We start from the raw sequence: 25641 nt of genomic DNA on the forward strand, positions 1-25641 counted from the left end.
ATTCCATGATTCTATGATTCTCAACAACATGCCATGAAGAAGAAACATAAAATAAATGTCATTCTGCTTACAAAACCATCTACTTCGTTAAAAAAAAAAAAAAAAGACTGTAGAATTTATTTGAAATCACTTCTTTTAGATTACTGTTTTGGGCACTTTAAAACTCTGGAAGGGAAGCCCTGTGTAGAGCTACATGTTCTTCAAGGCAGTGGCAGCACCTAGATCTCCAGAGTCAGGCAAATGACCTCCCGTCAAACCTACAAAGACAGTCTTGTTGTTATAATATTTTCCATAAATACAAATATTTAATTTTCCTATGCAAATAACAGAATAATGTAGTATTAAAATCTTACTCTAGGATTCCTCACTCTTTGAGGATTAACATATGAGAATCAGATCATAAATTCAAGTAACCTGAAGCAGAGAACGTATACAAAGTTGGGCCACATGTTTTCTAACCAGAGTGCCTGGATAAAAAAAATCAGGCATGCTTCTCTACCAAGTTTCATTAGTTTTCCACCAATCTAGTCAAGTCTGGTAGTTATATGCTAACTAAGAAGAACCTCAGGAAATCTCAGTGGAATTTAGTTACAAACCATATTACACAGTAGTGTCAAGTCTAAATTAGCCATGGACATGTATAGAAGCACATAATTAAGCTATTGAGGATCTTCACAAGGCCATTTCATTTTTAGGCTTATAGGCTTTAGAGTCAAAAGCAAAGCACATGTTTTGAAGATTTAACTTCTGTTATTAAGCTATTCAAATGGCACTTCAGGGCATAGGCCCTTTACAAATTCAGTGCTACACACCAATTCTATTTGAATACATAAACAGCTCCAGAAGAAACATGCACAGGTACCACCACAAAGAGCAAGAATAATAACACTTAGAACCAAAGAACAGGAGTCCTAGGTTTTACTACAAAAATCTGCTGTACACCTGATGTGTGAACTATGCAAGTCAGTTCATTTCATAGGTTGGAGTGAGTCAAGTACTTAAATGATACCAAACTTGACACAGACAATTCTTTTGAAGTTGCACATGCAGAAATTCAGTAGGATTGAACACACTAAAGGATTTTCCTGTGTTAATAGTGCTTGATCCAAAACTCACTCTGCTTAGCTGAAAAACAATCTACATCCATGGACTTCAGACAATGCTGTTAAAGAACTGCCTCACAAGCAACAGCCTCCAAATCAAGTATCTTGACCATTTCTGTTATTTTTAAGCTCAACATCTCATAACTATATACACATATGCACATCTAAAGCCTGCAAAGGAAGGAACACCATTTAATTTTAGTTAATTAAGGACATTTCTTACCTCCACTGCCCTGGCGACTTGTATGGGACAACAAGCTCAAGCGTTTTTCTAACTGCAAAGCTTCATGAGCCAATCTTTCTTCTGAATAGGCTGGATTAGTGCTTGGATCTTTAAAAATAAACATAAAATGAATTAATATATAAGAAAAAACAAGGGAACCATGAAAAGAAGGGGGGGGAAACAAAGACACATTCTTATGTGTGATACGCTGTTCTTATGTTTGCTCTCCTACTACAGGAGTGGGAAAATGCTAATCAGAAAATGCATGGGACAATCTGCCTTCACACACATCCTGGAGAAATGCCACACGATAAATTACAATTGTAAGTGTCAAAGATTTTCAGACATTATACCCAATGTCTATAAGAGATATCAAATGGGACAGAACCTTGAAGAGCACAGTGCTGAAGGCAATAGCTACAGAGATAATAGCATCCAGCAGGTCTGGAGGAGTTGAAACCTAATATGTGACCTTGACTTCACTGAATTAATTAGGAGTTTTATCAGCAAGAAAGACCAGATTTTTCATCCTACAAATTTACAAATCTACATCATAGACTCAGAATAATAGTGATTAAAAACTCTGATACCTGTCAATCAGATCAACTATTTACAAAACCATTGTTTTCAAGTTTGATGTTCGGGAGGTCATTAAGTTCAGAAGTCAGAGATAAGCAACCTGGTGGCTCTCTGTTTCATGTTTAATACAAGTTAGAATGGTAAAAATCACTCCTAAAATGTACTATCGGGGATTTTGCCCATACATTTTAGTGGGTTTTCCATACCAACTGAAATCATACCACTAAAGAAGGGTCCTTGTATTCTAATAGAAGGAGAAAGACCAAAAGCTGAACAGAATGTGTTAGAATTTTCATCAGTAGAACAGGCCAGCTTCCTTCATTTTGTTTCCAGCCAGACACAACAATAAAACCAGATGTTGGAAGTAATCATAGCCATTATCCCAAGAGAAATCTTACAGATTTCTTCAAACAGCACTGACAAGTGTGTCATGTTCAGCAGTTGTAAAGGATATGGCCTGCAAACTTGTTCATTGCCAGAAGATTCAATAGCTCTTATTAATTTTATAGGGAAAGGAATTAATGACAGACAAAGTAGATTGTCCCCACAACTGCCACTCTTGTATATCTGATCAACTGAATAGTAGTAGCACACCACAAAACCATTTCATCATTGAGTCATTTAATGAGGAAAAAAAAAAGGATGCAAAGGACTACACATTGCTGTGGTTGAGTTAGTAAGAAAAAAACCCATTGAAATCATGAAAGATAAGTTTTATTTTCACCCCAGGTCTTTCAGTTTTGAAGGACTTGGGTTTGATGATGTCAACACAGCAGTCAAAGCAAGCTCACAATCAGGGCAAGGAGCATTGCAAGATGAGCTGAAGCTCCACGGGAATCCCTATATTATTAACTACCTGAGAAAAACTCCCTGATCCTATTCACTTTCTGATCTGCCCTGGATAGATCTGAGTGCATCACAGGAGCAGAAGTGACAATGCTGAACTTTCTTTCCCATGTAGAGTGGGTTTCCTCTTTAGTAGTCTGCAATCTGGATGAGATTAGCAGAACAAGCCAGACACACACAGAGTCCTTCTATAACAGCATATGCTGGAAATCAAAGATATTCTAACAGGGACAAGGCAATAAACAGAGTCTCAAGCACTCAGACAGTGTTTGATGTCAGTGTTTGACACCTTCCAAACATAACTTTAGGAACAGAAAAGAGGACTCTTTGATATGGATTATTTTGTTAGGTCTCCATTCCTATTTCCCCTGCAATACAACTCATATTAAGCATTGACTAGTTCAAACCTGTGTAACTGCTTACGTAAACAAAACCTCCAGTGCTTCCACATGGACCTCTGCCAAAGGAAAATACAAAATTTGGCCACCAGCACCTATGGTGCAATCTTGACAGGTCTAGGCAAGGATCTGCTCAGTGGCATAGAGCAGACCAGACTGCTGCTTGAATCTATTTTTTAATGTCCTCTGCTCCAGTTACTCTGCTATCTAGTTCAACAGCTTTATGTCCAAATATGTTCAACAAAGATGTCCTATGAGAACGTGAAGTATAAAGCTGGCCAACAGATCAGGGAATTAGTCAAACCAAGATAACACAGACACTAACCCTTCCCTCAGCAAACACCTGTCAGTAGGAAAGATCTTTCTGGTTTTCTTAGAATATTACTACTTGATAAATACAGATTTTCAGAATGTTACTAGGGCACATACACAACTATTAGTTTTTCAGTAACTATCCCTCCTATAGACAGCAAAAGATATAATTTTAAAAAATGGTCAAGCAACTGATCTTGCAAAAATGGCCTATAATAAAACACAAGATGCAGAGGTAGGAGGGAAGTTGAAGCAAACCAATAAGTTTGAATTTCACAGGTTCAATTGCTTCTAGAAGCCAAATTCCCTAGCAGACACACAGCTATAAAACACCCAACAGCATGAAATCTCTAGGCGTACTGTCTATCCAACAGGACTCAATTATTTTGTTAAACTTCCCTTTAAAGATGGCCTATGTATAAAAGATATGACCTCCCATTGCCTAGTTTCATGGAAGATCAATTAGAAGAATCCTTTGTCAGCAAGTAATAGGGAATATCTAGAGAAAAAAATTCAAAACCTGCCAAACATATATAGATGTAATGTCTTAGGCAGATATTAAAAATAATTGTCCATCAGTCTTACTGGAGTCTTTGTTTTGTCTTTAATATTCTCCACTAATAAGCAAGACTTCAATGGAAAACAAATACAATATTATTTCCCAGAAACAGCAGATTTTTATACCAGTATTTTTGGTTGTAGACTATCAAGCACTAGTCAGGAGATCTTGCTACACAATCAGACTAAGGACTGCAGTTATTGGCAGCTACCTTTTAGATGCCAGTTCTTACTGGAGGGCATAACCAACAACCTCCTGTCATATGAGTGTAGAAATACAGCCTAAAAAAATGGGAAAAGTAAGGGGAGGTTCTCAATATTAAATAACTGTGTGGTAATTTGCCGTATTACTAACTCAGGAGGAGAAAAGCAGCATGGCCGGTAGTGAGACAGCTGTCCAAGGAAGTTCAGACAGCTTCTGCCCACACAACAACCTACAGCAGCTCCAACAACTCTAAGAGGTTAGTACCTTCATTTCCTAAATTCTAAACAAATGTATCCTATAACATGATTTAATCCCATGGACTCTAGGCAGTTAGATTCACTCAGGTCCTTCAATTAAGAAAGTGTTTTATCATTTTCCCAAACAAAAATGGATCCCTTGCTATGAAGAAAAATCTTTGTGTGAGGCAATCATTGACATCTTAAATGCTGTTTCGGGCAGAGGGGAAAGATTACATCAAATTTGGCTGGACTAAAAATGCCTCTGATGCGTATTTTATTTTTATATTATGTTGGTGTATATTCATTAAAGCCACATCAGCTGCTTGTCGTGGGAGATTTTGAATACTTTGGTAAGCTACGAATAAAGTCACAGTAATCCAAAGCTCCAGGGGTTGTTCAGTAAGCACCTGTCAGGAAAAAATGTACTGTATCAAGTTATGTCAGCGGCTCCCTAAAGTATGATTATATGCCTCTTTAAAATGCAACATTGGTTAATTACTGCATTAAACAAAGTTAGATGAGTTAGGCTGAACATCTCTCCTTTCTTCTTCCTTTGTAACTGTAGGCACATTTGCAAATCAGGCCTGAACCCTCACCTTCATGCTAACATCTCCACACCTTGTAAGATGTCTGGAGGAATGAAAAGATGTCCTAAATGTTTGAGGAGGATCCACTTGGTACAGACACTGCAGAAGGCAGCCACAGAGCTGTCTTGCAATGGTCAAAGGTGTATCACGCTTCAACAAAAAGAAAGAGCATCAGACAGATCCTCAGCAAGCAGCACTGCACACTCTCCAGTCAGTCACAAAGCAGCCTGAAAAAGCTTTAGAATTAAAAGAGAGCATCAAGACTATCAACATGACACTTGGGGATTTTCCAGCCTGCAGCACTAGACTGTCCCATGGCCTTAGGCAGACTGAGAAAAGTACTGATCTGACCAATGATGAAAGATATCACTGATCGGCAGCTGAGCCTTTGCTGTGTTCATGTTTGGCATTCAAGATGAATTTTGCTAGTGAGAAGGAAGTCAACGCACACCTGATAAACAAACATTTCTCAAATAATATGCATGCAAATTCAGTATAGATTACAAATCATGCAATCAGTGATTCAATACTCTGTCAATACTCTGGTCTGTTTCTAAATATCTTCTCAAGAAAAAAAAGTTACAAGTTGTGAATAGCCAATTGCAGCAATCATCTTCCAACTAGCAGCTGGGGAAAACAAGCCATCCAAAGGCATCCTGTCACTCATTTCAGTCCTTTATTTAAAACACTACACTGCCTAAAAACATCTACAGATACCTACACGAGCTTTGCATTCTCAATCAAGTCTTAAATCTGAGACCTGATCATGCAGCCTTTAACAAATCAAAACCTTCAGTCTGCTAATGAAGCTACCAGTAGGAGTATTTCGGTACAATTTTGCAGAATTGATGGACTCCCCAAATACATACCACACTGTAGTAAACTGTAGAACATCTAATGTTCTTTTCCATTTTATTGTGGATGTACACATAATAGAATTATTTTTATCAAGAGAATATTCACATTCATTTCATACATATCCAAATAGTCAAAGAATAATTCAGGTTGGAAGGGATGTCAGGAGTTCTCTAGTCTAACCTGCTCCTCAAAGCAGGTCAGCTGTGACAGAATAGACCATATTTTGATACCTTGCAATGGTCAATCAGGTTTATGAGTTCCACTGCACAGCTCTTTCATCACATATTTTATAGATGACATAATTAAATATAACATAGATATATAATTACTCTATGTAAGAATACCAAGCTTTTAAGGAAGTAAAGTATATTTTTTTTAAATTTACAACCCTGACAAGAAGATGTGACTATTGTACTTGAGCAAATAGCCCTTGCCCATGCAGTCTACAAACTCCTTTTGGATACTGGGCATTTTACATTTGTTTAAAGAATCACTACAGCAAGGAAGAAAACTGGTCATTTCCTAGTCCTCCTCAAACCAGCCTCCATCAGTTCCTATTAATTTCATGGTAACACTTAAATATTTCAGCACTCCATTTAACCATATGGTTGAGCTGTTTGTACATGAAGCCACTGGCTTCATTCATTACCCTTTTTCCAAAGATAACCTAAGCAGATGACTGCACAACATCTCTAGATTGTATTTGTTCTGTGGGCATTGATGTCCAAGAACACTGTCAATGTGACCTTTTTTCACCACATGACATTATTTTCTCTGCACAGCTGCCCTTCATGTTTTCTTTCTTGAAATTACCTAAGAGTTATTCAAGAACGTTTCATGTTTAAATTGGAAAGGTACAGGCAACAGCAAGGACCAAATTCAAATAGCAAACTGTGGAGAGAAGGCTGCTTCCTATTAAGCTTTTAAATTACATAAAAGCAGAACACTGCATATATAAAGCACAGTTGAGGCTGTGTAGCATTCTGCACTGCAGTAAATATGAATAACTAACTAGATGTTTCTTGGTAGAATCCCCAAGCTGGGATTTTGTACCCAGTTATCTGAGGTGTGCAGATGATTAATCTATTTAATAACTAACCCTTCCAAAAGGTTGGGTGAATTTCAATACTCTTGCCAGATAACGGTATGCAGCTGGTAAAGACTTGACATTTTCAAGCAATACAGTACATTTGTGTAACAGCATACTTGATAGGTAAAATTAATTTATGGATGAATCACTAGTATTGTATATGTGCACGTGCCTTAAAATAGGTCTGTGCAAGCTTCTGCATGGGATAATAAATGAAGGAGAAGAGAAAAAATAAAAATTTTCTGTGAAGGTGCATGTACATGGGGCATGACAGCAAACCAAAAAACCACCAGTGTAAAGATAAGGGGAAATACAGGTTTGAGGGGTCAAAGTAGCTTGGAAAAGGGCTGCAGAACAGCCTACAAGAACACGAGCACAGTTCTCTACAGAACACTGCTCCTGTCCAGGGAAGCAAGGTGTAATCAAGTGGCTGAGTACATCTTCACCTCATCTTAGCAACAAGTCCTTCAAACCATGAAAACAAATGAAAAAGACCACAGAAAAGAGGTCTTCCCTTGCAAAAATCACCAAATCATCCCCAGAATATCCCACATCCACTTTATGTACTTCAGTGCGGTCAGAACTCCTGAAGAAGGGAAGGGAATGTGTTATGTGGCTCTATATAAAAACCCACAAATGCCAGAGTTGATAACTAAGATGCAAAAGCAGATTTGCTTATACATGCATCTAAAAAAAAGATTTTTCAAAGAATGTGCCATCTAAAAATCAAAATTTTAAAAAGAATAATTAAATAAAAAGGACAGCAGAATAGATGCTTGTAGGCTTAAATTTTCTGGACACACATTTTTGTTAAACAAAAGACTTAGGAGTCGTAGATATGTAATGCAGTATTAGATATGCAGAACAATGTATTCAATAGCAAAGCTTTAATTATCAGTGCTGGTTTTTGGGTTTCTGTTGTTGGTTTTTTGTTGGTGTTTTTTTTTTTTTAACACTCCACTTATATGATGATCTGTGTTTGTGTTCAGCTAAGAAGAATGAGGTTTCATTGCCCGCTATTCTGCCCGTTTTATTTACTGCAGTGTTACAGATATGGGAAAGAACTGATGAACTGAGCCTTGTGTCTACTGCATTTACCTTAACAAACTTTTCATAATTTATTTTCACATTTTGCATCCAAATCTAATCTTTTCCATCACACTTCCTTCACGCAATTATCTTCACCTTTAAAAGCAATAAAACCCTGTCAAAAAACTATTAACTGCCTAACACTTAAACAGAAACTCTAAGTATTTCCCACACATCCTGCCTCATCCTTCACCATTCTTGTAAGATATTCCTACTACATCCCACTGCCAATTCACAGATATTTTTCTGCAGTCTCATTTCCACTCCCTTGCCTTCAACACAGTCACTCCAACTCAGTATTATATTTCTTCATCTGCTAAAGTTAAAAGGCAACAAGTGCTTACTATGATGCCATCCAATATCCTCTCTGAACATTAAAAAGCATGCAGCATTTACAATGAAATAAGAAAAGGAATTTAATCCTTGCACATCAGAAACAAAGCGCAAGCTGCAAAACTGAAATGCGATGTGGAGGCCTGACAAAGTTTTCTAAGGTCGGCAAGACTTAGTTCTAAGTGTTTTGGATGAACTCAGAATGCCCTAGTAGTTAGTTTTCCATTAAACTATCAAAATAGTAATGCAGGCGTGGATCTACGTTGAACTGTGTAAGCTTAGAACTAAAGGTTAGGCTTCCTTGCAATTCAAATTGCCATATTTTAGTACTGTTAAATAAGAGAAGGCTAAAGTTAGCCATATCACCAGAAATGTGAATGAGCCAGAGCAGCAGGGGGAAACTGAGTACATTCAGCTGATAAATCTGTACTGTGACATTTCAGAAAGAAAACCACTTTGCACTTTCTACACCCTTAGCATCTGCAAGCTGTTCTTACAATCACAGCAATGAGTGCTAGACATAGCAAGTTCCTACTTTGCTCAGTTATTCTATACTTCCTATATTAACCTGGTAGGACTGGACGCAAACCAAAAGGGCCTTTCGTCGGGGAGATGCCACGGACGATACAGTCGAATAGAAAGCTGATCTGCTCTCCTTCAGCGCAAGAAAGGAAAAAAACACCAGCCCCTGCAATAAAGCATAATATAAATATTCATTTTTCACCTGGATACATTAGAAATATATTTAGCTGAAGCTATTTATAATATCTCAATCACAAGAGTATTAAGTGCAAGCCATTAAAAAAAAAATTTAAAAAAAAATCAACAAAACACGTTCTCCAAAGAAAAGAAATAAAAAGAAAAATTTCAGATCAGTGTACATACACTATATCACAAATATACACATCAATTCAATAGCTACCTAATTATTTATGCTATTTTTCTGAGATTCGGGCAATTAAAGAAATGCCACAATAAAAGTCATATGATCAACAGCTGTCTGGATCTTATATTCTTATTTACCCCTAAAATTTTATAGGTCAAATCTTAGCTATGCAAGTGTCCGGGATACTCAAAGTGTTTTTATCAAAATTAGCTAAGTTAATTTTACTTTTACCCAGTTTTAACCAAGAGCAGCTTTTTATATCCCAGTGAATCAGTATTTGGTTATATAGCTGGATTATATTATAAATTTTCCTAGACTAAGTCCTATGTGTCTATTATTAACAGGACGTAACACGACTCCACAGGTTGTCACCAGATCTTTACCCTTTGCTCTACTCTGATATTTTGCTTTCCATTCATTAAGAATAGCCCCAAGCAAAATTAGAATGACAATCACTAAATAAACAAACAAATTCTGAGCTGTGTAATATATGGCTACATGGACAACAGACTAGACTAGAAGTGCTCCACAGAATATTTTATTTGAAAATTGTCATTCCAAGTATTACTTACATCAGGAAAAAAAAAAAGTCTAGTTGACCTTTTGGATGATCTTGAAACACCAGGCAAAAGAACACCCCGGTAACAAGTGATTTCACGGAAGAAAACAAAAATACAATACCCAGATACAAAAGGAAAGGAAATTAGTATATAGGCCTTGAAGAAGTGCTGCCAGTTCAGAGCCATGAGTTCTAGAAAACCACCATACCAAATCTTAGACCTGCAGTAGGGTTTTGCATATTGCTTCCTTAGAGACTTGGGCCCTTAATCGCAACATAAATTTGACTTCAGTATGTCTCTAGCCAATTCTAAGTTGCATAGATGTTTTTGTCAATTTTACTTCAGCAGAGCTAGTCTTGACCAGAACGCCTGCATCCCCATCACTTTCCACTCATATACTGTCATACCCAACAGGATATTCACATTTCACTTAAACAATGTATGCACTTTTGACTGCTTAACAAAGGGATATGGGATTCAAACAAAGGGGATAAAAAAGTAGACCACAAACAAAATTAACTATTTTAGTAAATCAGGTATCATCAGCAAGCAGTACACTCTAGGAAAAGCACATTCTGGTTCACATCTTGTCATTCTCAATTTATGTTACATTTAAGTCACTGCCTACTCTGCTTAAATCTGTCCAAGACAACATTGTTAGCAGCATTTTCATAACTTCATTTGTCACTCCACCACATTTGTTCTTCTTCAGATCTTACCGATCAAAACTTCTCCTGCCAAAGAAAAAGAAATCCTGTTCCTGGTACAGTTTATGTAATTAGGTGAACTGCTATAAATTCACCTGGCATTAGAATTCACTCACTGGTAGAAGTTAAATTTATACTTAAGAGTTAGCTTGCCAATCATTTCCAGAGTACAAGATCTCAAACGTATTATTTGAGACTCAGGACAGAAATATTAAAACACTACTCTATGTTTAAGCAACTGAAAAGATGAACATACACTAGCTCATGAAACAAAAGCCAGAGGAACACCTACTTAACTCTGCACTTCTGTGGTATTGTTTTCCATTACTGTTTCTGAAAACAAGTTTGTCCCACATTTCCTTATGGCATATACACACATGCCCTGGCTTCAGTATCAAAGACCATCTAGGTGGTTACAACACTAATCACACAGTCTGACAGGTATAAAAGCTTCTGGTGGTGACTCACAGTCTTCTCCTATTTCACCTCTCCAAGAGGTGCCAAAGAGTCAGAGAGCACTGCATTAGAAAAGCTAGGTGCAAAGTATGTATTCAGGAATCATTTGAAATTCAGTTCTTCCTCTGAGCTGCATTCTGCCCCCCGACAGAGTAGACAAGAGTATATGAAAATCAGTTTGTCTGATCACAGATGGTATGACTCTTCCCCCATGAAGCACACTGATGCCAGAAGATGTGCCTTTCTTGAGGGAGCAGGACAGCCCAAGGCTTTGCTGGGCTGTGAACACATGACTATCCCATCCCACACACAATAAGCAAGCAGGGTAGAGGCAACAGAGGTGGTGTATATCTTAAGTACAGAGATGGTCTATATAGCTTGATAATTCAGCAGAATCCTACACATCCATGTTGTCATTCAGGAAAAGATGACTCCTCAAATATTTCTGTACATAAGGAGTAAATCTGGACCACTTTGTTCTTTTATCACTATCATCAAGAGTCTTACTTAAATTCCTAAGAGGTTCTACGAGCCTTCGACTTTAATAGAAACAAAAAAGAATATGTGTTCTGGCGGCCTAACTCAAAGGATGATTTCTGCAAAGAACTATCACACATCTGGAAATCCCAAAACCAAGTGTGACTGCCTTTATATAGCTAGTACAAACAGCACATGCACATGTACACGTAACTATGAATCCAATATAGACATACAATTAAACTATTTCTTTGTAGATTCTATTATTCTCATGATCACTGTAATTGCTGATCAAGTCTCACAGAAAACTTTTTCTTTCTTGTTTTGCTAGGTGGAACCAGATTTCAGTCTGGGGAGTCTTTGCAGAAGAGAGTAGGTGAGATGAATAAATAGGTAAGGCTTAAATAAGTTATGTTTTAAAAGCATACAGAAAAGTCAGCAGTTACATTTCTTTTCTGCTTTCTTGAGAAAGCTGAGAAATTCACTACTAGAAATTACACATCTCAGTCGTGTTGCAACAGATTGGTGCACAAGCATTTGGAAGCCGAGGAATATGTGGTATGCATCTCTGGAATACCATGCAGCTGTTTACTAGACTGAAGAGCTCACTCATGCTCTCCATGGGGTAGGAGACTCGGTGAAAAGCAGCCTGCAACCACTTGCCCAGGGCCTAACACTAAGCCAGTCCTCTGTGGCAGTCAGCTGTAAAGCATTGTGCAGTTTCCAAAATGTTCAAGAGATGTTGCCAATTTCATAAAACTTCCAAGTATTATTAAATCTTGCTAACCTTTTATTTTAATTCATCATATTAAAAAAGCAAACCCATGGACAACCACAGCCTGAAAAGGCACAATAACCAAAAATTACTTAAATCTCTCTACTGTATGTCAAAGCAGGGAGGAAGAGTCAGTCTCTTCCACAAATTATTACTCCTAACAAGTGCCAGCCAATGCTAGAGTCTGAAGTCTTTTAGCTACAGGACAGGTATGAAAAATGGCAGTTCAGTTCATGGCAATCATGTTGCCCAAACAGTATGTCTCTGTCCCGGCCTTCAGCAACCCCCTTTAGAAGGTGCCTTGGGCTGCATAGCTCAGGCTCTGGCAAAAATGACAACAGGTGTTCCTATTATGGCAGAGTAATGGCGAGTGCTGTGGTTTGGGAATTAAAACTACTTCTGTAATAATGTATCAATTTTTCTTTTTCCTGGACACTACTTGTTTGTTTTGTTCCTCAACAATTTCAGAAGAATGAGGTAAAAGCGAAATACCTGGAGAAAGATGGTCTTTCCCTTTACACTTTTCTGTTAAGAATAATCAGACTTATATTTGTATTTAGGTCCTATTTACAAAAAACATTCTCTTCTAGTGGCAATACTAAATTGGATCTTTAGATTAAACACATATTTAGATGTTGTTATGCTTGCAGATATGTCAAAGTGCTCATTTAAGGGCATCACTCCTTTAACAAGGTAAGCTTGAACTCAATATGCAGAGTTTCCAACCGTGGCATGCTAATTTTATACCAAAATGAATATTCTGTTCTTTCCCTTGAACGGACACATGCAGGGGAAGAGGCAAAAACACCCTTCCATGTCAACTGAAGGTTCTCAGCTATCAAGACAGACATTTCTTAAGAAAAAAAGAAACATCAACATAATGCTCAGCAACATAGAGAGACCCTTTCCAAAGTACGTGTCTTGTAATTTTGGTCTCCTATAACCAAAAAAAGTAATACTTAAAAAACTGGTACACAGGAGAGCTACTGATGAGCTCCTGTATCTTACAGGGAGATAAACAGCTGAGTTTGTTCCGCATAGCAAAAGTGACAGAAAGCATGAAGAAATGCTCTATAAATATTTAGGAAGGTAAGCATCATGGTGAGAGAGAGCATTACACTAAAGGACAATGTTGGTACAACAGCAATTTAATATAAATGAACACATAAATCTAGATTGGAAATTTTTAAAAGATTAAAAAAAATCATAGATAAGTATCTACAAAAATCAAGACCACATTTTAAGCCTAATTAACACTTTAAATCTTTTTAAAGGACTAGAGAGTCATGACAACACTAGCATTCAAAACGGTGTTGGACCTTCAGAAACAGTTGACAGTCATTCAGAAATCAGATTCATTATTTGTGTATGCTTTACCACAACTTTGAAAACCATTTTAATTAATGATATACCGACAAATCATAGAATCATAGAATGGTTAGGGGTGGAAGGGACCTTAAAGATCATCTAGTTCCAACGCCCCTGCCATGGGCAGGGACACCTTGCACCAGACCAGGTTGCTCAAAGCCACATCCAGCCTGGCCTTGAAGACATCCAGGCATGGGGCATCCACAACATCTCTGGGCAAATGCAAAATATCTTCCTGGAACCAGAAAAGTTTTCCTTGAAAGAAAAGTGATCATATTTGTTCCTTTTTACACCTGTATCATTTAACACCAGAGATTAGTGTAAGCTTAATGGGGAGGGGGGCCATACAGGTAATTCAGGTGCTTCAGTCTCCATCCCCTACAGTTTCACATTTTATCATCTACACACATTTCATACTACACATTCCTTATACATCTGGTACCCTAGGCTATGAATTGAACCATTTAGGTTTTCTGCAATGTGAAGATAAGATACAACATATAAGATAAGATAATATAATAAGACAATAAGATACAACAATGCTCAATAAGCCCAAATCAGTTTAAGTTCTTGGAGCACAACAATCGCATCAAATCTAGAACAAGTTACAGAAGAAATACTGCAAGTTGGCTAAATAACATAAATGAAGGGCTATTTATATACTTCATTATTTCTGGACTGTTCTTATACAACTAAGATTTAAGTTTGAGAACTAAGCATTTAAGATTAGGAGCAGTGAACAGAATCTAGCAGAACTAACTGGAATCTAGGGTCTACCCATGCAGTTGTGCTCCCAGTCTCCATCCTCCATTTTTCTCTTCTGACCCCAGTGTCGTCTATATGCCTGGTTACACAATGAGGAAACTTCCAGGCCTTGTAGTGAACTGTTCTTTCAGTGGGCATCAACCTTTTCTTGGGAAAACAGATTCGAAGCCCTTGCAGGCTGTAGGAGGCCAGGAACCTAGTTTCACACTCCTTCGAAGTATGACAATCAGGAAAGACATGCAGAGCAACACTATCACCAGCTCATCTTTTCTAGAGACGTTTTATAGTGTACAGTCTCCAGTCAGGCAACATAGAATCATGGATTCCAACACACTTGGAAAAAGACTCCAGTTTTGGTTTTCTGACTGCTTACCTAGAGGCCCCTAACACCTTCACTCCCACTTCCTAGAATGAGTCTGCAGGAGCAGACTTTGACCTATTCAGGAATTTATTTGGAAGAATTCTCACGTGATACAGTCTTGGTGAGAAGTGAGATCCAGGACAGCTGGCTGAATTTCAAGGATCACCTCCTGCAAGTTCAAGTCATGTAAATATGGCAGGAAAGTCCGTATGGATGTACATGGAACTCCACACAAAACTCAAACATAGAAAACATACATAAGATAGAAGTAGGGCAACCAAGATAATGCAGGAGCTATACAGAAACACTGTATAAGCACACAGGAATGGGGCTAGGAAAGCCTAACTCTACCTGAAATTGAATCTGGGGAGGGATGTGAAAAGCAACAAGAAGAGCTTCTGCAAGTATATCAGCAGCAAAAGGAAAACTAGGGAAAACTTCAGGAACATTTAAATTAACTGAACATACTGAAGTCCATGGAGCCTTATGTGATGCATTCTTAGGTGCCAGGGAAGTTGGTTACTTGGTTACATCCTTGTCACTGCAAGGATGCTCTTTATCATCTTTGAAAGGTCTTGGTCCTATCTTCAAGAAGGAGGATGCAGGGAACCACAGACCAGGGAAGTTGATAGTGTAAATAAACCTAGAAGCTGTTTCAAAGATGTTGACTGGGAGTTGTCAGTATGGATTTACAGAAGGGACATAATACCTAACCAATCCCATAGTCTTTGATAAAATTACTAGCTTGGTGGGTGAAACTGTAGATGCTGTTTGCTTAGACTTTAGCAAGGATTTTAGCACCATCTCCTGTAATACACTCATTAACCAACTGATCAAGTACAGACCAGACAAGTGAACAGTGAGGTGAACTGAAAATTGGGTGAACTGCCAGGATGAAAGGGTTATGATCAGCAGCGCAAAGTCCAGCTGTAGACCCATCACTACTGGTGCATGCAAAGGGTCAGTGCTGGAGCTAATGCTGTTCAACATCTTCATTAATGACATGGATGGTGGGACGAAATATACCCTCAGCAAGTTTGCAGAACATACAGAACTGGGAGGAGTGGCTGAAACATCAGGATATAGGAAGAAGTTGTTCACAGAGGTTGTGGAATGTCCATCCTTGGATATGGTTCTGGGCAAACTGCTCTAGCTGACCCTGCTTTGAGCAGGGACCAGGTAACCTCCAGAAGTCCCTCCCACTCTCAAGTATTCTCTAATATTTAGGCATCTGTGGTAACCAAACTGGAAGTTTCTTTCTGACCTCATTCTAAAAAAAAAAAAAATAATTCACTTCTTACCATATTGTAAAAACTTAATAATTAGCATTCTATAATGCTGCTGCACAACCACATCAGCAGTGTCTCATCAGCACTTTCATAACACCAATGCTACGCCAAGTTTTTTTTACTAAAGCACCACTAATCTTTCAAAATAAATTACAGCATCCATTTGTATTATCAAACAACTACACAAAAATTGACAGAAAGTTATTTCAGCTTAATATTTTTGTTCATTATTTGTTAGCTTCCAGAATTCAAGCATTAGTGTAAACTAGTGATATTCTATGTATTACAGCAAAACATTTTCTTTTAAATCAATTAACAGTAAATGAAATTTCCTAGTATATTAGTAATGTTAGAACATACGTTAGCACTTTACTCTTAATTGGGCTTTGTAGTAAGAGACTGTTATTCCCTGAACACTGCAATGAAAGTGAAATGCATTTTTTTTAATGTGATATAAAACCACTTCATATTACTTACTGGTCTGACTTTATTTGGAGAAATATATATCTTTAACAACATAACGAGCAATACATAGAACTGTAGGGTGATTTACTACTAATCTAATATATTCCATTCCAACCATAAATACAGATCATAACAGTACATAGCTAATTATATAGATCCATTTCATTACAAAACCAGAGGAGAACAGATAATTTTATTAAATGCAATAATTTAGGACTGAGTATGTCAGCTAGATCCTACTGAAACATACCTTCATTTCTCCCACTTATATCTTAATTGTCTTGTTGCTGATTGCTTGGAATTTAGGTGACCTCAAAAAGAATGCCTGTAGAGATGCTATATTGGACTTGGTAGTGTTAGGTTTATGGTTGGACTCCATTATCTCAATGTTTTTTTCCAACCTAAACAATTCTATGAAGATGATCACCACAAATAAGCAGGTGAAGTACTGTCTTCTAATAGTTAACCAGGCATTTTCGAAATTCTTTGGTTCAGGCAGCCACTAAAGAAAGATCCTTCCAAAGAGAATGGGTGATAAAGCACATTTCACCTTGATGTGCAAATACCCCTTCCTTTTATGCTTTAAAGAAAGAAAACCAGAACTGAAGTCATATCCATGAATCAACATTATCATCAAAATAACATATACTAAGGAATCCTAAGTATCAATTCTTTATACCCTTTCACAATGTCCCTCTCAAAACTGCAGTATGTCTAAGAAATGGACTCTTCAGACAGTGTGTGTTGCAAATGCTTTGTCAGTCAGCGCTGAAGAGTCCTTCTGGAAAAGGCTTGAAAGAAAAGAAAATTTGATTTCTTGTTAGGTTTTGGTTAGGTTTTTTGGGATGGGAGGGGGACTGGTGTTTGGTTTTGATTGGTTTTGGGAGTGGTGTTTGGTTTGGGGTTTTTTTGGGGGGTTTTGTTTGGTTGGTGGGGATTTTTTTGGTTTTGTAAAGGGAACATAAACCCTGGCATCCATCATTATTTTCTGCTAGTCATTTACACTTTTGTATCATCCTCAGAATATTTTGCCTCCTTCCACATTCTAATGCAAGTCAGCATAAAACACATGCTTGGTATTCACAGGTACTTCAGTTACAACTAACTATATACTCCAAAAATCAAGCCATTATTTAAGCCCTGATTAGTAAGAAATTAGTGTCTTCTTCCTTTAAGGCACCTGCATTAAGATTCAAATGAAAAACCAGATCTAACATATCACAGTGCTGCTGCACCTCTTCCTTAATAAAAATTATAGAGCCTCTGCTTCCCTAGAGAGCCTCAGGATTACCAATTACTCAAATACTTAAGCTTCATATTCTTTCATTTAAGGAATTGCATTGATAATTTAGATAATCTGTGTTATCTATCTACCTAATCACTGCTAATCTTAAAGGCTGCTTAACATCTCTCTGTCAGCTCCCTATATTTTTTTAAATACAGGCTTTCCATAGGTAAATTATTTCTGTTCTCATTAGTTCAAAAACTAGCCCTCTACACAAGCTTCCCAGAAACAGCAGCAGCTTTTTAAGAGAAAAAATACACACTGTGGTTCAACTTTGGGAACTTTTCTCCCTGTAAGCATTCTGAAGTGTTCAGTTCAAAATTAAGTTTTCTATTTTCAGCTAACAATTCAAAAAGCACATCCAAATTATATCAGCATAGCAGTGCACACATTTGTTACCAGTCCAGCTTGCATTTGAAGTGGTATTTGCATAAAAAGCAGGCATGAACAATTGCTTTAATTTGCATGGGGGGAAAAAAAAAAAAAAAAAACAACCACACAACACTTGGAACCAAAACTGCAGGTGCTGGCAGACCTACACTAAGCTGCAGATTCAAGTGTAGCCTGAATCAATTGCACTATCTACAAGAGTGATGGAAGAGGTGACTGTGTGCAACTCCCCTTTATACTCTATAACCAGTTATCTCTCAGTCTAAACCCCACCACTAGGAAACTGCAACTTGTGTTGCAGTTCCCATAACAGTTTTTAACTGAAACAGAATAACCTTAAAAGAAAATGGATTTGTTGCCTCACAGGCTATACCTATAACCCATTCCTTCAGATGCTGGAAACCTTTGTTTAACACCAACCTCTGAATTAGGCAGGGAAACATTTGAACCAGAATATTCCACACTAAAAACAAAGTGTCTTAAATCAGGATATAACTGTTGAGTCCATGCTTACCATCTCTGTTACTCAGCTCTGCACTTTCAACAGACATGTAAAAAAAAATCTCACTGGAGTAAACCAGTCGAAATAAATTCTTTCCCTTTCTTCCCCAAACTTTTCAAAAAATCCACAAGAAAGAAAATTTTTGGATTTGGATCAACTCTGAAGCCTTCTGGATTTTTTGTTTGGTAATGGAAGAAAACCATTATTTTCACATTTCAGGATGCAAGTCAATCAACTTCACATTTGAACTGGTGATCTGCACACCCACTTGCATTCCCAGATCATCAGTACAGCATGGCTTCAAACTCTGCTTTTGAGGTTAAAACCTTACATTTTCTATACCACTGCATTATCTTTCCTTTTCAGTTCTTTGTGTAGGAGCTTTGGATTTTATCTGAACTGAGAACATGAGAAGTCTTAAACTGGCCACTGGAACAAGAGATTTATCTCCACCTAAAGGACTGTCTTACTATTAGACTACAAACATTATGGGACCATGAGCAAGCATGCTGAAGCTACAGTGGCAAGCCTACTAACAGGGAAGGGAACAGACAGAAGTTCCTAACTTCTAGAAGTCCTCTGCAGGATTTAGACATTAGCATTTACACAATGAGAGCCTTGATGCCACCTGTAATCTCAAAGCTCCATAGCATTTTCCCTCTGCAAACAACCAAATAATGAACCATCATTAATAATCTGAACATTAAACCATTTTGCCTTATCTCTTGCATGATACAAGCCATTACATTTCATTACCTTAATTTTGCCCTGTGTCCAATAGCAACATTTCAGTCAGGACTCCACAGTCACATTTTTACTGAACACCAGGTTGAAGCCTGCAGAAGCCTGCTCAACAGAACAGACCCTCTGATATGAGGCTGCCTGTAGGTCAAAACAGCACAGCTGGTTCTGCAAACCCCACTTGGAATGAGACTACCATTTACATTTCTACAAAAGCTTTCAAACAACGTTTAGAAGACAAATTCCATTTGTACTTACAGAAGCCACAGCGGGTACCCCCTTCAAAGATGAATCCATTGGGGACAGCTCCATACCGCCGCAGATCTGAGAGTTTCCATTGCCCCATGACACTAGGAGGAAGGTCTTTTACAAGGACGAGAATGTCATTGCAGAAATGCAGGGTAGCAGGCCCACTCTCTAGTTTAGTGCCAGGTGCTACAAAAACTTGAAATCTATGAACTATCAGATAAGGAAGAAAAAATAATTACTACAGAAAATAGAAGTAAGGTACCATGACTTACGTTACACAAGTCATTCTGTTCAGCTGTGGCATATGGACCAACCCCTGCCCACACCACGAGCCTCTAGCATAAAGAATCTAATCAGAGCCCAGACAGCCCAATGGGAGTACCTATAAACTTATTACTCTCTATTATGCCAGTTTAGGATTGGAAAACAACATATCTTGGCTTAACACTAAAAATTGCTAAGTTTTAACACTACATTAATTTTCCTAAGTCTTACAGGCTACTCTCTACCTCACATTAGTCAGTTATCCAACCCCCACTTCAGTCATACCTATTCCATTCTTGTATCACTGCATGGGTTTGTTTCATCTCTTCTAAACAGCCTGTGCTTCTCCTTTCCTACATGCAGGCACACAAACATATAACAGTGCCCAAGAAGCCCAAAAACCAAGGCTCAAAGAAGTAGGCAACTTCTAAACAGAGCTCTGTCACTGACTCATTTGCAACCTTCATTAAAGTGCTTCAGTCCTTCTCTACCAGTAAAATGGGGAAAATTATGTTTTCCCACCTTTGTGAATCTTTTGAGAGTTGGTGATGGTAGATTCCCAGACATGTAAAGTGCCTAGCAAATTAAGCAACTCATAGGTCATAAACACACTTAGATGTCAGTTAATGCTCTGTATTTCACAGCCTAAACTTCAAGAGTGTGGTGGGGAAAAGGAAATGCCCATCTCATTCAAGTTCACAAGATTCACATTAAAATGCCAATGCCAGTATTCCCTTTATTGCAATGGTCCTTATCTACTGTACCAACTGCTCTAGGCTGGTCTCCCATCCTCTCCTCCAGAGCTGTAGCATTCTAAATAAGCTATTCTGAGCACTTCAAGGGCTCAAATCTCAGCATTTCAAAGGGAGCAATTTAAGTGAGCAAGCATCTAATTCTCAAACAACTGTCTTGACCTCCACAACTCCTCTAGTATCTTTCATCTTGTGGTTAGACAGAGGGGTGGGGGAAAAATTAATCTGTCTTGGCACAGAGAAGCATCAGGATCATTACATTTCCAGTCAGAAGTTTTCAGAGGAGGATTTATCAAGAAGCACATAGATTTATCTTTCTGTTATCTATCAGAAATCATACAAACAGCTACCTGCCTATGAAATCTACAGGGTAACTTGCAGCTAGCCTCACATTCATGTCTCTTGCCTGTGCTTCTTCAAGCGTCCTGCATTTCAGCTAAGTCTCATCTAAATACTTGCTACATTCTTAGTTACCATGCTAGCTGTAAGTCAACTCCTCATCTATGACGTGCATTTGGTAAGTTCCTTAAGGCTCCTGCAGAATTAGCCACAAAGTCATTCGAGTGAAATGTGCAAGGAGACAGAGATAGATCTAACTAACTACAGCTCTACTTACAGCTTTGCCAGTAGTGCTGCTAGGTTGCAAATCAATACTCACACGATGTCCCCTTTTGGGCACACGGTTGTTACACAACCTGCTTAAACATAAACTGTGGAAAAGGTACCAAAACCATCTTGACAAAGTTCTGTATGCAATCTTTAATATCATACTTAGCTGGCAATTAAACCATGGAAGCAGAGGCATTAAGGTTCTTTCTGCCTCTTAAATGAGGAATGGAGCACACTCTTCACACAATCAGTTGCAAGTTAAAACAGCTGCTGAAAACAAAGAGCTGCAGCTCAGATTCTAGACCACTGTTAAAAAAAAAAAAAACCAGCATACCCAAACCTGAACAAAGCCAGTGTAGAGGAAAACAGATCTGGACATGAAGACTTATACCTCAATTCACTTAATTCCACTGTATTCTCTAATCCTGGTACTTTTATAGCAGGAAACACATCTGCTAAAAAATGGAGAGAAAACACTGGGAACTCCAGTGCAAATGCCTCCATTCTGTAGTCCTCCTTCAAGAGCAGCATCAACTCCTTTCATTCTTTTTTTTTTTTCCCTTTGCTTCCCAGACTCTGAGGTCATCTGTCCTTGGCCTATTTTTATTATCCAGGCACCTTACTTCCAAGGCACACAAAGGCATCCTTACTACGCTTTAAGAAAAGACACCAGTCTCCATCCTCTCTTCATATAAGTCTCCACTATTTTCTATTTCTGTCTAGTCAAACTAGATTCACTTTAATTTGGCTTCTTTTTCCTAACTGACCCTGCACTGAAAGATAAAATGTTGAAGTTTTTTGTACTCTGGTCTATCCTCCTTCCCCTGAGCTTTTTTGCAATTAATATTCTATGAACTATTGCCAGTTCAACAGATTATACTTGTTCTCTTACTTCATTTCTTCACCTCTACACCCACTCCCACTCCATCCTTACTCCATGGCTGCATACATCTTCACCCAATAGGCTCTAGTTCCACCTCATTCACAGCTTTCCTTTAGAAAGCTCTTTGCTGCTTCTGCATAGCCTCCTATCACAACCACAGCTCTCACATGCAGACTGAGATTAAATACTGTCTCCATCCCAGCACTGCACCAGTGCAAGATCATGAAAACCAGACCTACCCTGTCAATTCTCTTTCAGGTTTTAGGACAAGTCCGTGCTGTACATAGATCGCAAATCTAGTAAACAGATAGAACCAGAACACAATACAGCTACATCAAAGTGTACAAACTATTCCATCTACCCGTGCCTGTATTGTTCAGAAACCCCCTCTGACTTTTTCCCTTATGCAAGACTTCGTATTTGAGAGCTCCAAATAGCACATCCATACATCTCTCTTCTGATACTTCTACATTTTATTACTGTAAAATTCCCAGGCCATCTTTCCATGTATGCATTGCAAAGGAAAGAGTCCACAGATGCAACAGATGGCAAAGCATATGTAATAAATGATTGAGATGGCTAATGTGTGTCTCCCACACACCTACCCTCCTTCTCTAGTTATGACTAAACAAACATAAGACAGATACTATGGATTACCAATATTACCACTCCTTGTTCACCACTGTACATTTTAGAGCTGCTAACCCAGAAAATAAAACAAAAGGATGTGTAAGAGTGAAGTTAGCTGGAAAGACTGTGGGGTGACACTCCTTATTGCAAGATGTCTCTTCCTGAGAGGGGACACTAGCAGCAATAAGCATGATCAATGCAACACCTAGTAGGCAGCTCAGAAAACTGGGATTGAACTACCCACATTCCACTCAGGATGCTGGTTTTCTTAAATCATGCTCCCTCTGAATCCTGTTGTCAAAATCCCCAAGTAAATTGCAGGATCAGAAGTAGAAATCCGATCACTTTGCTTCACCACACACTGTCAGTACCAAAATCAAAAACAAAATTAAGAGCTCTACTAGGTAGCCATCAGTACTGGGCAGTGCTGTAATCAAAGCCTGTCATAAGGAATGCCTGCTTTAAGATCTAACTCTCTTCACTTTCAAATGAGTGACAACCTTTCCCTTAACTGTACTTGGTTATTGGCATTTTAGCTATGCTTTGCTTTTTTTACCCTGTGAGGAAAAAAAAAAGTGTGAGAAGACAAAGGTTACCTTCCCCCAAACTGTAGCGGATTCGTACATCCCACGCATACATTGTTTCCTTGTTCTCAAATCCCAGCATCACAACTTGAGAGAGACAGATGATGGCAAGCGTGTGATTCAAGCCCTCATAGGAGAGCCCAGGATCCAAGCCACAGATGTCTTCTAAGGTCACGCTGCTCCTCTCCTTATGCCCTTTCGCTCGTTCAGATTTATCCTTGTACACCAGCATGAGCAAACAGTCTAAAAGAAGCAAAACTGTCAGAGATGATGAGGCAGAACATAACACATTTCTCAGTACTCTGCCTCAATACAAAACGTGCCTCAGACAACTGCAGGGTCAATCTTATCAAGTCAATGTAAGAACCCCATTTCCTTTTCCCATTCCACTCCCAGATAGTTTGCAATCCTTGTTTTCAGGGAGCAAACACTGAAGGCATTGCAGGCTCAGAAGTTAAGGAAGCAAGTAAAAAGTCTTGCCTATTTACTTTTCAAAAATCCACCGTTTTTTCAGCTACTCTCCTGAGTTGGGAAGGCACTGACTCATCAGTTCTGAAGATCAGGACTTACACTACGGTAGCCATTCACATTACAAACACTGAAGACCAAGAGGCTATTGTCATCTATGTTTCCATTAGAACATACTGAACCACAAATGAAATTCTTACAGTAGTTCACAGATTACTCAACTGCTAAATGGTGAGCAGACTGCACTGCCAGATTGTTAGTGTCAGCTCAGGTTTCCCAGTTGTATGTTACACAGTAGCCATTGCTAAATAATCATTATGTGCCACACTTTTTTTTTTTTAAAGTTTGCTTCTGTCACCATTTGTTTTTAACCCCTTCCTAGAGGTGTTTATTACACAGTAACTATGCAATGGATCAAAGTCATTCAAGTGCCCCAGACCCACGGGAAAAGCACATTTCACAAGCCAAGAAAAAAGGGAAAGCCCTCTCCCATTCTTTACATTTGTAACAAGGGCACTCCTCTTCCCCCTGGTATCCTTTCCTATCACAGAGCACCCAATTGTAAATTAAATCAGTGGTCAGTATCAAAGCTGCAACATATGCAGCTTAAGCTGACCTACATACCACAAAAGAGAAAGCCCCCTGCACACCAATTTGTGAATGTTGGGGGGGGGGGGGGCTGTCGGTTCTCTGAGCCCTGGCGAGGGGCCCCGCAGCACTCAACTGAGCAAAGGACTGGCAAATCTCCAAAGAGATGAAAAATGACTGAAAGACTGAACCCGTCTGCTAACTAAAGCAGAGCTCTGCAAGGACTCCCAATTGTTTTCACGCACCTGTTGGCAAAAGCAGCTGCAACTATTATATTTAAGCATTCTGCGATGCAGTTGTGCGTCTGAAGAAAGAACAACTACGGCTTACGGACCAAGAAGAGCAAATTGTTGTGGGCTTTTTCTGGCAAACCTGGCTCATTTTGCGAGAATAAGAATACTATTTTTGAGGAATAAGCTACATGATCAGATAGTAAGCTTTCAAAGCAAGCTCCCTCATCTTCCCCCTTCCAACTTGGCTTACTCGCGTTAAAATCCAGGCCCACACTCGCATGCTTAGATACTAGCTCTGGTGTCAACAGATGCCTGTTCTCACAGAGTTTAACAGATTTAACGGAGAAACCAGCATTTAAGACGCTAACCCATAACTGTAACAGCTCAAGTAACAAAGACCTAGGTCTGAGGAGCCTCAAATTACTAACACACCTTCAGTCTACCAGCGGCAACCTGGAAAAGAGGCCATAATCCATTCTGCAGCAATACAGATTCACGTTTTCTAAGTCTCGGCAACATTTAGCTCTGAAAACATCGGTCCTTCTCGGCCCAAATGTTTTCCCTGACAGGAAACAATGGGGAAACCTGAAACCTACTTCTCCCTCTTCAGCGGTAAAACATCAACTCTGAATAACGTTTTCAACTTCCCCTTCAGAGGCATGGATTTTTTTAATTCAAAATGTCATTTTATTTTTAAATTGCAGTGATATTTTATGTCAAAACACTGATCAAAAATAACCACCGAGCTTACAATGCCAGCTTTTTTTACCGCCACCCTGAAGAAATAATAATAATCTTTTAAAAAAATAATTAAAAAAGCACTTTAAAAGGGAACCAAAACCAAATGACTGTGCCTCGAAAAGTCAACTTTCCCATTGGCTTCAGTCAGCGCCTGAATCGAGTTACTCAAAACCTTCGAACGCACACTGCACCC

General features: G+C 38.6%; 1 protein-coding gene across 1 annotated transcript; it reads right to left on the minus strand.

The window, feature by feature from the left end:
• Positions 1-1326: 1326 nt before the first annotated feature.
• LOC104509940 (protein Dok-7-like) lies at positions 1327-23661 on the minus strand (the record flags this gene model as incomplete). Its single annotated transcript, XM_010152043.1, has 4 exons — positions 1327-1434; positions 8989-9108; positions 19706-19906; positions 23431-23661. Coding segments are annotated over 4 exons (660 nt in total), but the record flags the coding sequence as incomplete, so codon positions are not given.
• Between the last annotated feature and the right edge of the window lie 1980 nt (positions 23662-25641).

The sequence above is a fragment of the Eurypyga helias genome, unplaced genomic scaffold (assembly GCF_000690775.1).
Source record: "Eurypyga helias isolate BGI_N326 unplaced genomic scaffold, ASM69077v1 scaffold8850, whole genome shotgun sequence".
NCBI classification, from domain to species: Eukaryota; Metazoa; Chordata; class Aves; order Eurypygiformes; family Eurypygidae; genus Eurypyga; species Eurypyga helias.